The sequence below is a fragment of the Syngnathus scovelli genome, chromosome 6 (assembly GCF_024217435.2).
Source record: "Syngnathus scovelli strain Florida chromosome 6, RoL_Ssco_1.2, whole genome shotgun sequence".
In the NCBI taxonomy this organism is placed as follows: Eukaryota; Metazoa; Chordata; class Actinopteri; order Syngnathiformes; family Syngnathidae; genus Syngnathus; species Syngnathus scovelli.
This window is the reverse complement of record NC_090852.1, coordinates 9,070,106-9,085,905: the sequence shown is the minus strand read 5'-3', so window position 1 is coordinate 9,085,905 and position 15,800 is coordinate 9,070,106. Positions and strand designations below refer to the sequence as shown.

At 40.0% G+C, this 15,800-nt stretch overlaps 1 protein-coding gene across 1 annotated transcript in view; it reads right to left on the bottom strand.

The window, feature by feature from the left end:
• The window catches only part of magi2b (membrane associated guanylate kinase, WW and PDZ domain containing 2b), a 79,822-nt gene that overhangs the window by 33,694 nt on the left and 30,328 nt on the right, over positions 1-15,800 (bottom strand). Inside the window, exons 3-6 of the mRNA XM_049724361.2 lie at positions 12,408-12,527; positions 9,004-9,228; positions 5,174-5,402; positions 3,321-3,400 (exon numbers count right to left, since the gene is read on the bottom strand). Coding sequence (XP_049580318.1) covers positions 3,321-3,400; positions 5,174-5,402; positions 9,004-9,228; positions 12,408-12,527 — 654 coding nt within the window. The remainder of the gene's footprint in view (positions 1-3,320; positions 3,401-5,173; positions 5,403-9,003; positions 9,229-12,407; positions 12,528-15,800) is intronic.

The window sequence follows — 15,800 nt, the reverse complement described above, 5'->3', positions numbered from 1 at the left end:
CGTGGGTGAATTATTCAAAACAAGGCAAAAACATTAAGGACGACTGGAAAATTGACTTTTTAATTGCGTGCATATAAACAGTTGGGTCTCTAGAATGCCTGCTGACCAAACAATTGTGAAATAAAACAAGTAAATTATTTCTTATCTCTGTTTTCTAATAAAATATTTTTTTTTCAGCAAACAAGAGGGATGAGTATTAGATTAAATAGTCACTCCTTTAGAATGATGTAAATTGTCACAATGTACGAGTTTATGGCCTATTAGCTATAAAACTAATTGCTTGGTTATTGGCCTTTTGGTTTGTCGTACAAAGAGAATGAGACAGTGAGTAGGGAGGGGGAATTTATATTCTGTAATATTATTCAATTCATTACATCAGAAATTTTATGTCAAAACTTTTTCCATTTTTTTTTTTTTAAATCTCTCCTCACAATAAATGCTTTTTGAAACCACTCATAGACTTCATTGACTTACAGACTTAGCAGCAAACTTTTCGCATATAATATTTGGAGCGGTAAAGTGCTGAGGGACGAAGTGGGCATAACATATACATATATATGTGTGTATATATATATATATATATATATATATATATATATATATATATATATATATATATATATATATACACACATACACACACACACACAATAAATAAATAAATGAAGAATGGAAGAAATAAATAAATAAAAATACTGTTTTCAAAAGTGTTGTATATGACATTCTGTGATTAGTAAAAGTTTAATTATGGCTTGGTTTAACATGACATGGAAATAAGTTGTAGCACTGAGCAAATACATGCATTTTTAATGACCATACGCATCATTGCTGCCCAACGTGTGCTGAAATGCACTGTTGCACAAAGTAAAATGAGAGCCATCGTGGAATGGGGAACAATATGCGGATGAGCAGGAGCAGGTTGCCGGATTATTGCTTCCGCGCATGCCTGCTCCGTCCAAGCGGCTGTTTTCCCTGATAAAAATAATGTTTCCTGGCTCCCACCGCTGGAAGGCACTTGCTCCAGAGGATGAGCTCTCTCATCCGGGAGCTTCATAAATGTTTGTTTGCTTTTTTGGCAGTTGCAGCACTACTTTCCCCAGATACTAGACAGAGCCAGACTACAGGAGGAGACTACCCAGTAGACTTTGCATGGTCGGCGAGGCAGAGAGTACAAGTTGCAGTGGTGGGTGCTCAGGGCCAGGAAGGCCTTCTTTGGTTTGAACACCATCAGAAGCACTGGACTAAACTTCAAAATAATGTTGCCTTGAGATACGATTATAAAGTATTCAGTGAAACTTACATTTCTGTTAAATTTGTCAGCCATGTTTAAATTTAGTCTCAGATTTTGTCCAGTTCCAATCACAATTTTTGTCCAAGGATTTCTTTTATTTGTGTAATTTTAGTCAACAAAAACTGTCAACATTTTGATCTAGTTTTAGTAAAGACAACCATTTTACCCTATTACAATTAGAATATTGACCATTTTCATGTTATTAAAATGTAGGTTAAAGTTGTTTTGAATTATGTGTGACATATTCATTTAGTTATGTGATTAGCTGGCGACCAGTTACCAGGTACCTTCTGCCCAAAGAGTGCCGAGATTGGCTTCAGCACGCCCGTGACCCTCGTAAAGAGGAAGCGGTTCAAAAGATGAATGAAAGAATATTTTTTTTTAGTTCATTCTATCTGGATATATTTTTTTTGTTCGTTTGAGTTTTTAGTTTGCATGTGATTTGTGTTAACTACAGTTTGCTTGCAGAGTCACAAGTGCAGTCACAGGTGTCTATAGTTGTGGTGGTGGTATTAAGTAGATTCTGTCAAAATTTGTCAGGAAATTTCTCACTGAAAGCCAACCCAAATACATGGTTGACCACTTTACCGTCCATCAATACTTTGTCTTCTCAAGAAGCTTCTACAGGGTCGATTGTCACCATCGATTTCCTTAGACTGACATGGAAGCAGTCATTGGGAAATGGAGCGGGTAAGCCTATAAACATAGTCTAATTTAACTCACTTATGTCAGATTATAGATTGAAAACCCCTGAGATGTGTTACTTTTTCTTCTCCTTCTTCCTTGCAAGGTACGTTGGCTGACTGACAGACGCAAATGAAATAGGAGCAAGCAACAGCGCCATGTCACTCAAAGACAAGGCGTGTGTTGATTTGAAAATACATTAACAAAGACACATAGAACTTAATGATCATTGGCCCAGGACAGAAATAAAAAGTGATTGCCAATTTTATTTTTGCAGGTGAAAAGTAATCTTTGCTTCTTTTGAAGTGATAGATGAATCACGTCAGCTATGACAACATTATGCGATGTGTGTCTAGCAGAAGTAAGATTGTGTTTGTGCAGAGCCCAGCAGCGCACTTGGAATTCTGGGCACACTTTGGCTCTTTACCAGGCAGGGACGAGGGAATGTCAGTAAATGAACAAGCGAAGGGGGGAAGAGGTGGAGAATAGATAGCGCGTGATGGGTTACACGAGGGGTCTCTGTCTGGGGGGGAGGGGAGACGCGATTAAGACGCAAAGAAGGAATTGATTAAGTCTGTGGAGATTCACTTCGCAACCTTTGACAGCAGTGGTGATGCAGGTTTGCCTGCTATTAAACCGCTATCACTTGATAACTGTGCGGCTCTTTTTCTTTCTACATTTCTTTCATTTTACCCTAAAAGTCATTTCCTACTCAAGATAATCCAATTCATTTTGATGACAACAACCCGTTTTATAAAATACAATCGGTGTGGAGAATTTGTGCATTGAATGTGAATCTTTAAGGCGGCACGGCCTAGTGACTAAGGACAAAACTAGAGGTTGGCTTTTGCGTCTGCATTTATCTGGGAACGAGTTGTGGTCTACAGCAGCTGCTTGCAAGTCTTCTCATTTTGTGTTTGTGTTTTTGACTATCTTGTTCTGAAAGCGCATTGACGGTGGATCCGAAGCTCGCTTTTTACCTCCAATGTTGCCCCACAACAGAAAATGGCTCATCACTCAAAAATCATGAAAAATGAGTACTTCAAGGTACCTGCGTGAAGAAAACCCGACAAAGCAAAAAGACAAGCAGTTGCGTTGCTCTCAAAAACATCAAGTTTGCATTGTTCCTTCAAAATAAATTCACATACGTGTTTTAGTGCGTGACCGGGAAGCTCACACTCGTATAAATACAACCATTTTGTACCACAGCACTAAAACGACAAGCAGGTATGAAAACAGCAGGAGATGAAACGCGACTCACAAAAAACAACAAGAAAAAAACGGCAGCTTATCTCTGATAAACACAAATGCGGAAATGGAAGGATCATAAACAGTTGGCACTCACCATCCTCCTTGCATTCTTCTGGAGGCTTTGCCTTTTTGGCCAGCCGAGGATCCAGCCAGGATGTGGTCTTGGTGTTGTGACTGCACAAGAAGAAAGAGACGACAAGATCATTAGATCAAAGTAACACTAACGATCTGGATCCAAGTGAGCGGGCCAAATTCGCAAACATTAAGATGCATCAATTATTCAAGAGAGAGGTCTAATAGTGCTGGCAAGTTTATACAACAAAACACCCAGAAAGCAGGAGATCGCAACCACTGCCAGGTCGGAGAATCTAACGCGCCTAAGTGCAAAGCAAAGTCAGACTCAGTACTCAAGTAGAAGTTAAAATACTGTCAATACCATATAAGAACTTCTTTTAGGTAAATACTTTTACAGTTTAATTAAACACAAGGCAAAGTTTATTCTGAAGTTGGCATTCTCAATGTGTTGATAGCGTGCTATTGTCATTAACAGTTGTTAGCTTGACTTGGCAGTGTGCACATAAATAAGTGGGTACTCAAGGCAGAAAGAAAATGCCTCGAGCATTTTTTTGAATCAAGTTACTCAAATTACTCAAGGACTCGTTTCAGCCTTTTGTGCCAGAGCCCTCAAGTCAGTTACGTGAAATTTGTTTTTTGTCCATATATGCTGTTGTTTCGTCAGTCTTTTTCATAATGTTTTGAAAAAGCACTTGGATACTTCCAAATGGTAGCTAACTGATTGACTACCATTTGAGAGTTTGTCTACAGACTAGCTAGTAAGCTAACACCAACTTTACAACATGCTATAAATTACAGTGCTAAAAGAGCACTTTTGCGCCATTGGTTCGCCAGAATGCGATCAAATCCAAATTAGTCACTCGCCGTGTAAATGTAGCATCAGATCGTGTAGGTGCGCTGAGAATTGTTGCCATTGAACGTATGCTACTGCGGGTTCTTCTCCGCTGACATTTTTATAAGCATTCAAAGTCAAGCATCTCCCTTTATTTTTTATCTTGCGATCCACAGTTCAAACTACTTTTTGCCATGACAACCGTTACAGCAAGATATCTTCCCAACATGGTGCTGCAGATTCTCGACAGCTTCAGCCTCTCATTTTTTTCCACCACAATGTCTCAAAGGGGGACTTAAACTGGCTCTCTATATTTTTACTTCTTCCAAACCAATTTCCTCATGCGAGACTCACTTTTCACCCTGGACTCTAAGCTCCTCAGACAGAATGTTTGACACTTGGACTACTTTATCCCACAGCATGTTTTTTTTTTTTAACTTCTTCCCTGACTTGATTGAAACCCCCAGCTGGAGCATTCAGCTTTTTACACTTGCCTTGCAATCTGGCGAAATGCTGTTGTGGATTTCGACAAGGTTTTACAATTTCCAGCTCATGAACTTTTAGGAGAAACTCCCAAAACTCGCATATCTTAACATTAATTCTCTCCACCGAAAGGCCAGAGAGGGAGGATCTGATCTGATTTGACTATGCTACTGTGTTGAAGGCACTGTAACACACACAAAGAAATAATAAAGGCACACTTATGCTTTGACAACCACAGTCAGAGAGGTATTGATGAGCGATTGCAGACTACATAAAAGAGATCGTTGAGATTTAGTCGTAGCAAATACTAAATATAAAAATTGAGCATTATTATTCTCCTAACTTTAAATTGCAGGCTGGTTAAATGGTAATGTAAAAATAAAATGTATATACATCATTAAGAAATAAATAATATTTACTATTTTATATATTTTTAACATTTTGAAGTTTAACACTACGCAGTTTGAACGTCACCATTGTGCTTACTTATAGGAAATAAAAACAGTACTCAGATTTTATTACATAAACATAAAGCCATGCATGTTGTTTTGTCTTACTCTATGAAGTAGACCTCCCCCTTTTCCGTGTACGCCATCTCCCAGTTGTCAGGCAAAGGGCCCAGCTCTTCCTCATCCACATCCGGGACTTTGTTGGGGGACTTGTCTGGAGATTTGGGTGCATCCTCCGCCTCAGTGGGCGCCTCGCTCGTGGCTGCCGTTTGGCTGCAGGTTTCCACGGCAACCTCCCCAGACGCGTCAGTGCTCTTGTCCTCGTGCTCGCTGGACTCTGCACAATGAAGAACCACTGCATTACATTTTGATGCAAATCAGGCTTAAATGGTCTTATATGATTGGTTAAAAAAATTGTCTCATTGCTATTATGCTTTAGGTGACATGGATCAGCAGTACTGATTCTGAATACCCCCAACAGATTAGAATGAGATGCTGAAATCTGATTGGACAAAAAAAAAAAAAAAAAACTGGGAAGCAGTGCAGCCAAGAGAAAGCTGCAGAATGCCGGAATCAAATTAATAGAAAATCATGGAACACCATACTGTATTAGGTTGTAAATGTGGGTCAGCGCTTCTTATTGTATTCATCCATTGATTTCCAAACCGTTTTTCCTCACGAGGGTTGTGGATCTTATTGTATTAAAAAAATAATCAAATAAACTGCATGAATGCATGCATGTGAAGGGTTGTTAGTTTTCATGTGCCCTGTGACGCCCAGTGCAGATTGCAACCCCGCCCTCGCCCAAAGTCATCTTGTATGCTGGATGAACGTGGTCCTTTTTGAGCCATAAAAAAAAACCTTTTGTTTCGATTTGTATGTGCTGTATTCCAGTTATTTCTTGCAACTACTTGGAAATGCCAGTCCGACTCTTTTTTTTTTTTGAGTTGGGTGGTGCTGTGCGCACACACACACACACACACACACACACACACAGACACAGACACACACACACGGCATGCATGATGAGTCAATGCAGCCGAGCCGTGAACCCCCAGGAGGGAGGAGAGGAGAGAGAGCGAGGGTGAGTGAGTTCTGAGGACAACGAACATGAGGAGCAACACAGCACGTCAGAAAGCGAGAAACCGGCGAAGACAGAGACTTTCCGGGTCAGGGAGTGAGTCAGAAACACAAGGAAAAGATTTAGAGAGTGACAATAGATGCCACCAGCTCTTTTTTTGACATCACACATAGCACATGGTTGGCTTTGGGGTGAGCATGACAATGATTGCGGCAATATTTATGCTTCTCTCACCGGAGGTGCTGGAGCAAACAGTGGCAGAATGAAATGCACATTTGGCAAAAGTACTGATTCAACTCCTGTAAATAAGTAAAAACAAAACAAGTACACATTCCAAAGTGCATTTAAGTACAATGAAAGTCCACAACTAAAATCCAGTAAATGGGCTTTCACTTGTATCGCGCTTTGGTACTTGAAGCGCTTCACACTGCTTCCTCTTTCACCCTTTTGAAGACATCGCATCAGGTGCAACTGAGGGTTCTGTGTGTTGCTCAAGGACACTTCGACATGGTCACAATGCCTGGGGATCGAACCCCCAACCTCTGGTTTGGGAGACAACCACTCTAACACTTAAAATGTTATGTCATGTAGCTTTGACAGGATGTGTTTCATCTCTCGATTTTTACTTTCATTTTGAATTTCACTAATTGTGTCATTTCAAACTATATATTTTAAGAGAGAGTTCATAATTACCATAAAAATACTAATACTATCAACAATGATAATACTACAGAAAACATTATCCATCCAAGTTAGCTATGTGTAATGTGAATTATAAGCAGAGATGGGATATCTGAGCTTCAAGCACAGGTGCTCCCACTGAACCGGCGCTTGAGCTCATGAGCACTTGTGTTTAAATCTAAAGTGTGGCACAGTTTTTACTTTCTGAATGTGGACTTCCCATACCTGATTATCAATATATGTATGGATACTATCTAACACAGCTCATGTACTGTATGACTACGCATATGTACCTAATGAAGTGACCACTGCTGTTAGCATTTTTTTTTCTCTATTCTCTTCTTCTATTACACTGAATATAAATATTTCACGGCATCAAATTTAGGTAGTCAATCACTTCTTTTTGGAGCCCTAAACTGTCATGAGGGCACAGGTGGAATTCAATAGAAAAGAACGGCTGCATTCTGTTTTTATTTCCTCCCCAATGGGCTAAATAAGGATTTTACTTTCCCTCTTCAGTCTGTCTCTTGTCCGTCGCTTGCCTATAAATCTGTCCCGCTGACTGTGCCCTGACTGCTCGTTGCCGACATTAACACGCCCGACCCGGGGTCGATGCGACTGCGCCGGCCGGGTCTGTAAACTTAACAACACGAGCCTCAAAGGCACCTTGATGGCTTCTCTGAGATATCATTGTTCGGAGTGTCATTTGTGCCTCCACTGGCCACCGCTGCTTGTGTTCTATTAATACAACGCCCATCTTTTCTTCTGCACTTTCTCCTGACCTCTCTTCCTCCTCCTCGGTCGGTCAGGCTCATTGCAGCATGTCATCGTGTTTAGCCTCCTCGTGTGTCATGCTATTTTTGCTTCTACATCTGGCCTTTGACAGAAACAACCTCCAGTGATCCCTGTGCGCTTTTTTTTTCCTCCCGCACCAGAGAAGCAAAAGGCGTTTCATCAGTTGACAGTGATGCTGTAAGACTCTGTGATATAGTGAAAACATATGCCCCCAAAAAATTAATCACCAGTTTAATATTCACTCCCACTCTGCCACCTTGAATGACAAAATGGCTTTGTCCTACCGCGCCACCATTTAGGAAAAAAGCAAAGTATGCTTTACCTTGACAATATAATGAAATGGTCTGTAAAATGTGACAGCTTGTGTGAAATGCAATCAGAATTTTTTCAGGTTTCAGGTGAAAACCGCATCTTGATTTTAGAGTTCAATTCAAGACTTTTGAATTATCTACATGCTACAAAAAGGTTGCATGAAAACAAAACAGGTAATATTTTTTATCTTAGTTTCCTTTAGTGCCTTTATCGTATTTTACTCATCCGATTTGACTGCCTTCTACACTCAAAAGAAGACTGCTTGGTGCCTGTAAAGAGTGAAACATGTTTACCAGCGTTTCAAAGTTGCAATGCATGTTTGCTTCCAGATATTTATTTCTCACTCACAGTTGACAGTAAAGTGACATATAAAACATTGTACATTTAAAGGTAAAACAAAAAACATGCATAGGTTAATTGGATCCTCTCTAAATTGTCCGTAAGAGTACAAGGGAGAGTGGGTCTTGTTATTAAGAACAAAAATACAAATAAGAACAATAGGAAGAGATAACACGCCTGCGAGTTGTTGTTTGTGTTGCTGTGTTCAAATAGCAGTTATCTAATTTATGTTAGCCCATCTGGGGTATTACGATGGCATTAAGCTAGTGGACTTTTTAGTTTGACAAATTATATCTCATATCTAACCAAACTGATTAGAGATACGCGTGTTTAAATAAACTATGTTTATTTTGTGTGTGTCAGTGTTAGAGTAAACATGGACTACTGGAAATGACTAATAAACAGTTTGATGTCTGGAAGTGACTAATAAACAGTTTGATGTCAGCACTCTTTGCATCTTCATTAGAGAACGACGCAAACAAGTCTTCCTTTCATTCCGGTTAAGTTATAGAGATGATAGTCTCTCATTTTTTCCTGTCAAACTTTAAAAAGTGTTTACCTTGAAGTTTAATACGATTTACATGTCTTTAAAGAAGTGGGAAGGGGTACAACTAAAAAAGAAAACTTTGTTGATGCTTTCATAATTGCAGCTTTACATATTCTTGAACATAACTTTTTGAGATGAATGGGCCTTTCATTGTATCACCCGAGATCTAGTATCTCATAGTACCTGGCGTGATGGCCACTCCGTTGCCATTGACAACGGGGCTCTCTTCTTCCTCCTCCTCGGGCGGCTCCAGGCTGGCGCGCTGCTCCATGTTGCTGACTGACTGGTTCCTCTTCCTCTTGCCCTGGGCGCTGGGCCGGGCTCCAGGCAGCAGGGCCTCACTCACATTAAGAGGAGGGGCTGCTGGGGATGGTTCTGCTGGTGGCTTGGGTGTGCCGTAGAAGTTATCTAACCAAGACCACAGAGACATGAAAGTTAAGTCAATTGTATGTAAATTTCTTTATTTTTATGACAATATGATAGAAAATGTTGTCAATTTAAATGTTGATTTATAATCACATTCATTACAATCAAGTAATTATCTTAGAAGAACATTTGAAGTATTAAATCTAACACTATATTTGCAACATTCCATTCCTTATTGTAAATTGGAAACAACCAGGGAACAATTGCTTCTGCATCGACTTCCCGCTGTGTCACTCTACCCGTGGAACACATTAGCAGCTACAAAGGAATCGATTACAGGAACAAATGTGCACCTGCTCTCGGCTATGTCACTGCACATGTGTTAACATGCTCTAAACCTGTATAATACAGTTAAAGAAAAGTGGGATGTTGAACTTCGTGAAGTGGAAAGCCATACGGAAGTCCACTGGGTATCTTATATACACAGCAAGTTGGGAATATTGGGCTCTTTGCGTCACAATGAACCTAAATGCAGCACAACAATGGGCTCTCAATTTAATGGTGTCAGAACCAACCGACGGAAAATAGTGTCAAGTCCACCCATAATGCCCCGTTTAAAGTCGCTGTTTGAGTCTGTTAGTTCTAGAATTGTTCCAGATGCTTGCATGGTGTCTAAAAATAAGTCAAATATGACAAAAGAAAAATGTACTATATTTCTTAAAAAGAATGAATAAAAGCTGTATCGCAACCACTGGATGTACACGTTCATCATTTATTATTTATCTTGTAAAGTCACCATGGCATGAGAGGTGAAATGAAATATTACCACAGCTTCCGACCACACAGCGATGAACATCAGAGGCCTCCAGCCTTTGTACCACATCTGCTCCAACCCCGAAAAACATGCACACTCACACATGTGCACACGCATCCCAATGACAGCTTAGACTGCTCCCGCACACCTGCTTTGTAGCCTAACTGTCCCTTGGGGCAAAGTAGCAGCATTTGTTGGGGAACAGGAACCTGCTGTTGCATTCAAAGACGCTGAAAAAAACTGGTTAATTATCTGGTGGAACATGAAAAATTTTCCCATTGCTTCCTCAACGGAGAGCCTGCTGCTACATGTCCTATCAAAATCTTCTACGGGAGCTTGAGAATACTTTAAAAAAAATGCTTTTCATAGAATCAAGCGTATTTAGTGTGTAGAAAGGGTGTAAAAATATTTTGTTAATATGGTCTCTTCAATAGTTAATGACGGATTTTCACATATTGCTAGGTCAGGAAAATATTTCTCGCGATGAATGAGGCTCACTAAATGGCTTTGTTGATTATATTAAATGGTCATTTGGCCTTCCTTTGGGATTGTTAAGAATTTATTGTGAAAGCAGCAAGCACTCTCAGCCCTTGTTTGAAGGGTAGCAAGGGAGGAAGCAAGAGAGCACTCGAATTGTGTTCCACTCACAGCCAAATTGGATTTTCAGCATTCTTATCAGATTTAAGCAGAGAAGGTGGGAAGAAAGGCCACCTATGTTCTCGTTCACTTCTTCATGGACATTCCTCCACTTGGCCTCAAATGAGATTTTCTTTCCATTTCATTCTCTTTTCTTGTTTCACAACAAAACTCCACATTGTTGTGTGATGGAATTTTTTTTTTTTGATGAATGAATGAAAAGCTCTCTGAATGTGTCAATCAATATGTCATACCGTTATTATCGTAAATGAAGATTTTCTTTTATACTGTAAAACTCTTGTACTGGCTGTAGTAAGATTGTTTCCGTGTACCTAATGTTTTGCTACATCAGGTGTCCTCCAAGTACACAGCAGTTAAAGTAAACTCAATTTAATTTGTATAGAAAGTCAATTTGCACAACTGAATTTAAAGGCTATTAAGGCAATTCAGCTCCCCTCAATTTATTTTAATATAAAACTCACATTTTATCATTGAATTTTTTTATAGGTTTTGCTAATGAAAAATCACAATTTCATCCTTGTAAACGACCACTCCATAAAATGTATTCTTTTAAAATTCTGACTCTCGTCTTGTAAAAAAATACTTTTATTTCAATAAAATGATGGATATATTATTCATCCTTGTTTTTCGGTACTTTAAAAACTAATAGTTCATAATTTGCTTCAAAATATGTGCATGTGCACCCAAATAATCCTCCAATGTCATGGCAAAACACCTTTCAATTTTTGTCTGATTAAATCATGTCAAACAGTGGTTCCTTGACTTGCACGTTTAATTTGTCCTGTGACTAAACTCATAACACAATTTGTTTGTTGATATGTCCATGGACTACAAACGAAGGATACAAATTGATGCCTCCATGAGTGAAAATGCTTTTATCGTATGGGTGTCAACTTTTTTCCTTGTCACTTCAGTATCAAAGCAGCTCTAGCTGCAACACGCAGGCTGTCCCTGGTCGTCATAGTAATTAAAGTCAGACTCCACACTGGCCCAAACACTAGAAAAGGGCTAAGTTCAACAACGTAAGACAAACAACAAAACAGGTATTAAAAGAAATAGTAAAAAAAAAAAAAAAAGCTGACGGACAATCTGCGGTTTCTACGAAGGACTGTATGGTGTACGATAATTCTTGATTTGTGGGGTAGTTGTATTTTAGACACGTGGAGAGTTTTTTTGTGGTCACGTGGACGTAGGTTTCGTTTCAATTATCTCTACAAAAGTGAAAAGAAAACCACATTGTTGATTGTTTCACTTCAGGGACGCTCCAAGAGCATTTATCGTTTATTTTTCTTTGATGAGTCTTTGACTCATTTTACCTTGAAAATGACTCACCACCACGCAGCTGTGCAAAAAAAAGGGCAACCTACTGCAGAGAGCAATCAGCACATGCCTCCCGAGAAGTGTGCGTGTGAGGCTTTGTTAAAGCGCACATGCCCAAAAAGCTTTTGGGCAAATGAACCAGCAAGCCCCCTCCATCTGTACATGTACCCCTTGCAGCATAGCAAAACACATGACAGGAACACACAAACAGGCACGCACTATACTGTACATCTCCAGCATCACTTCCACTTGTCCGTCAGTCTTTATATCATCAGTGGCTCTGTATCTGCCACTGATACTTTATTGACCGTTGACTCAGTTAAGGAGAAAAAAAAAAAAACCTCAGAAGTAGTGATAAAAATGATCTCCAATACTACTTGGGTAAAAACGGCAAAATTGCATGGCAAAACAACTCTTCCCTGAGACTCACCTTCATAGGTTCCACTCTCTAGTAAGGCTCCGCTTTGCTCCAATTCCATAAAACGTTCCACAGTTACAAAGTTGTAGTCCACCCCTGGGACCTCGCCCTCCTTGGGCTGCCTGGTTGTACCTAGTGAGAGAGACAAAAGATGGGGGAGTCAGGGAAGCCTCTTGAGAAGAAAAGGCAGGAAGGCAGTGGCAACACAAGTGGCAACACAAGAGGCTGAGTCAGAAGTTATCACGTGCCAACGCCAAATCCATTCACACAATTGGGAGTGCGCGCCAGTGGGAAAGAGACAGAGCGAGAGTCACCATCATTCACTTCCTCTTAGTCAACTTGGAGCTGTCTTGACTCTCAGCACAGTGGACACCCATTTGTACACCTTCCAGAAGCAAGTGCAGCAGGTGAATCACCAAGACAAAGAGATTATCTTGAAGGTATTTGAAATTGTGAGTTTAATTTCTTTTACACACGTTAAACTTAGTAAAACACAGTGTTCTTTAGCATCTGCTCTTATTCACCGTTCTCCACAAATAAGACCTTTGTGAGATTTAGCAGTACAGAGATAGTTGGAGGGAGGGGTGGATGGATGGATGGATGGATGGATGGATGGATGGATGGATGGATGGATGGATGGATGGATGGATGGATGGATGGATGGATGGATGGATGGATGGATGGATGGATGGATGGATGGATGGATGGATGGATGGATGGATGGATGGATGGATGGATGGATGGATGGATGGATGGATGGATGGATGGGAGATAAAACCGTTGAACTAAACCATTTAAGTATCATCTTAATCCCTAATCATATAACATAAATAGGTCTCAATGAACAGGATATCCATCTATCTGTATTATATCGCCCCAAAATGGCCAAGGTGGGCACACAAGAATGAGCAACGTTCAACTAATGTCCTGTGGCAAAAATGTTTGAATCGTTTTTTTTTCCTATTATCTATCTTTGTTGTTTTTTGTGGAGGGGTAGAACATAATAACATTTCTATTCAGTTCAGTGGGCAAAAATCATTTAAGATATCAAAAACTGTTATGAGCGTGGTCACTGAACATATTGAAGTCACATCTCAACACAGCACTGTATTCAAAAGTCTTCAAACATCAACTACATGACACACACACAGAGCAGCAACATATACTAAACTGAAGACGTACGACTCTTAAATCCATGTTGCCAGTATACGGAGAAAACTCATTTTTATCCGCGATATAGCAAGGAAACAGTAATGACTACATCAACCGGGCTTTTTTTATTATTTTTTTTTAAAAACAAGCATAACTCAAACCTCCTGACACAGCACATATTGTGCACACAACAGTAACGCAGAGGCATTTAGGCTTGGAGCAATTAGAGGCTGCCAACGCTCCGGAGAGCACCATCAGCGGGGCTCTGTGATGGGCCTTAATGGCAGCTTTGGGTTTAATGAGGTGCTTGTGTTTGCGCTTCAGCCAAGTCCACTTTGAGCCCAGTGAAGTCCACATGAAAGAACGGAGAGTCCACTGGGCCGGGCTGTGCGTGCACGGTCAGAAGCAAAGCCCACGCTGCTAAAGCCAAGTGGATCTGATGGGCCAAGGTTTGGCGTGTGTGGCATCCTGTGTGTTTGTGTGGAGGTGTAATGGAACAGACATCATGCCCTTTGTATGTTTGTGTGGGTACGTGTATATACATGTGTGTGTCAGTGCTAGGAAGTCACATACTTTATTATTCTAAAGACGACTTTTTTTTGGTCTTGTCCATAAATCATCAATCTCTATTAAAATGACAGAAAATACCATGAATCCATTCCAGCTATCCAAAGATAAAGCAAAATAATTGTAACGCGTTTTTGATGGAAAAAATAGGTACTCTTACTCCATTATATTAACCTGCATTCTGTTTGCTACTTTTATTTTGACCCATTTACTAATTATGTGATCACGCTTTGGGGGGACGGGTGTCTGCCAGCTTTCTTGATAGTGCACTGTTCACCACTAGTGACGTTTGACTACATTTCATAAATCGAACAGAGCCAGGCAGCCCGAAAGTGAACACGTGACTACTACTAGTATGTTTAGCGTCTCTATTGATTTCTCACGGTTTTGTTTGTGTCACTCTTCTTCAAATTCAATTACAGGGACAGTAAACACATTCCACGCAATTCTCAGGTGGGAGATGTTCTGCTTATTTCTCCATGCTATTCTTTTTTTTTTTTTTTTTGCGCCACATAAAATGCCTTTATAAAGCGCGCTGTAATATCAGTGCAATGGAGCTGAGTACATTAAAGTTTAGTACATTCCCCGAACAAAATAAAAATGTATCTTGAAGGGGACGTGTGCTCGGCAGACCGCCTTCCGCCAGGCACAGCTATCGATCAGGACGATCACAATCAAATTATTCTGCTACCCACACCACAGGAGACAGAGCTTGCCGGAATACTGATGACCAGTCCATGGCCTCCCCTCCCACTAATTCTTAGTGCAGACATACTAGGATAGAAAGACAAATGCCAAGAGGAAAGAAAACGGTATATTTGGATGCAACCCTGAATAAAATTGCTGAATTTCTAAACAACTCGTCCCGACCCTGAATCCTTATGGGACAGTACCATATAGCTAATCCGAAAATCTGTTAGGAGAAACTTTAGTGGTAGTGTGGTTTTTAATCATCATTGCAACAGCTCCCCGCCCCCGGATTTTACAACATTCAGTTTTGAAATTCTAGTTGTTGTTTTTTTACAGCGTGGCTGAATTACTTATTCATATGCTTGCAGATGTGACACATTGAGTCACGTATATCAATCATTTAATATTGGAATCCCACTTTCCATTAAATTCCCCAAAAATGTCTTCAGTGTCTGACATTTACTCATTCACTACAATTATTCTTTTCTTACCTTGATAAACTCACAACAAGAGACCAAAATATTATTATTATAATTCATAATTGGAGGGCTATCCGGGCAGGATGACTCAACTCGGCTAACTGAATTTGGTCTTTGTTGTTGTTGTTTGCATGGCTTTACGAAGCTTCAAGTGACTTTCACAAAAATGACTGTAGATTGCAGTGAGAGCTAAAAGTGCATCTGACTATTGATTGAATGTCATTTTCTTGCTAATAAAAGAAAAAGTTGCCTCCTTGCCAAAAAATACTTGGCCAAAACTCTCTGAGGTGACGCAGTGAATGGGTCAGAGGTGGCTAAAGAACTCACACTATGTACTTGTACTTCTGCATGAAATGAAAGCAAAATGTAAAAAAAAAAAATTGAGTCGGTGTATGCTTATGCAAATTGTATCATAAGCGTCGGAGCTGCCACTTCGGGTGGAAGTGGAGAGGGGAGGAGGACATTCAAACTAAAACAGGTGGGAGCGTATGTGCCTGAATAAGATGGGACGCAGAAA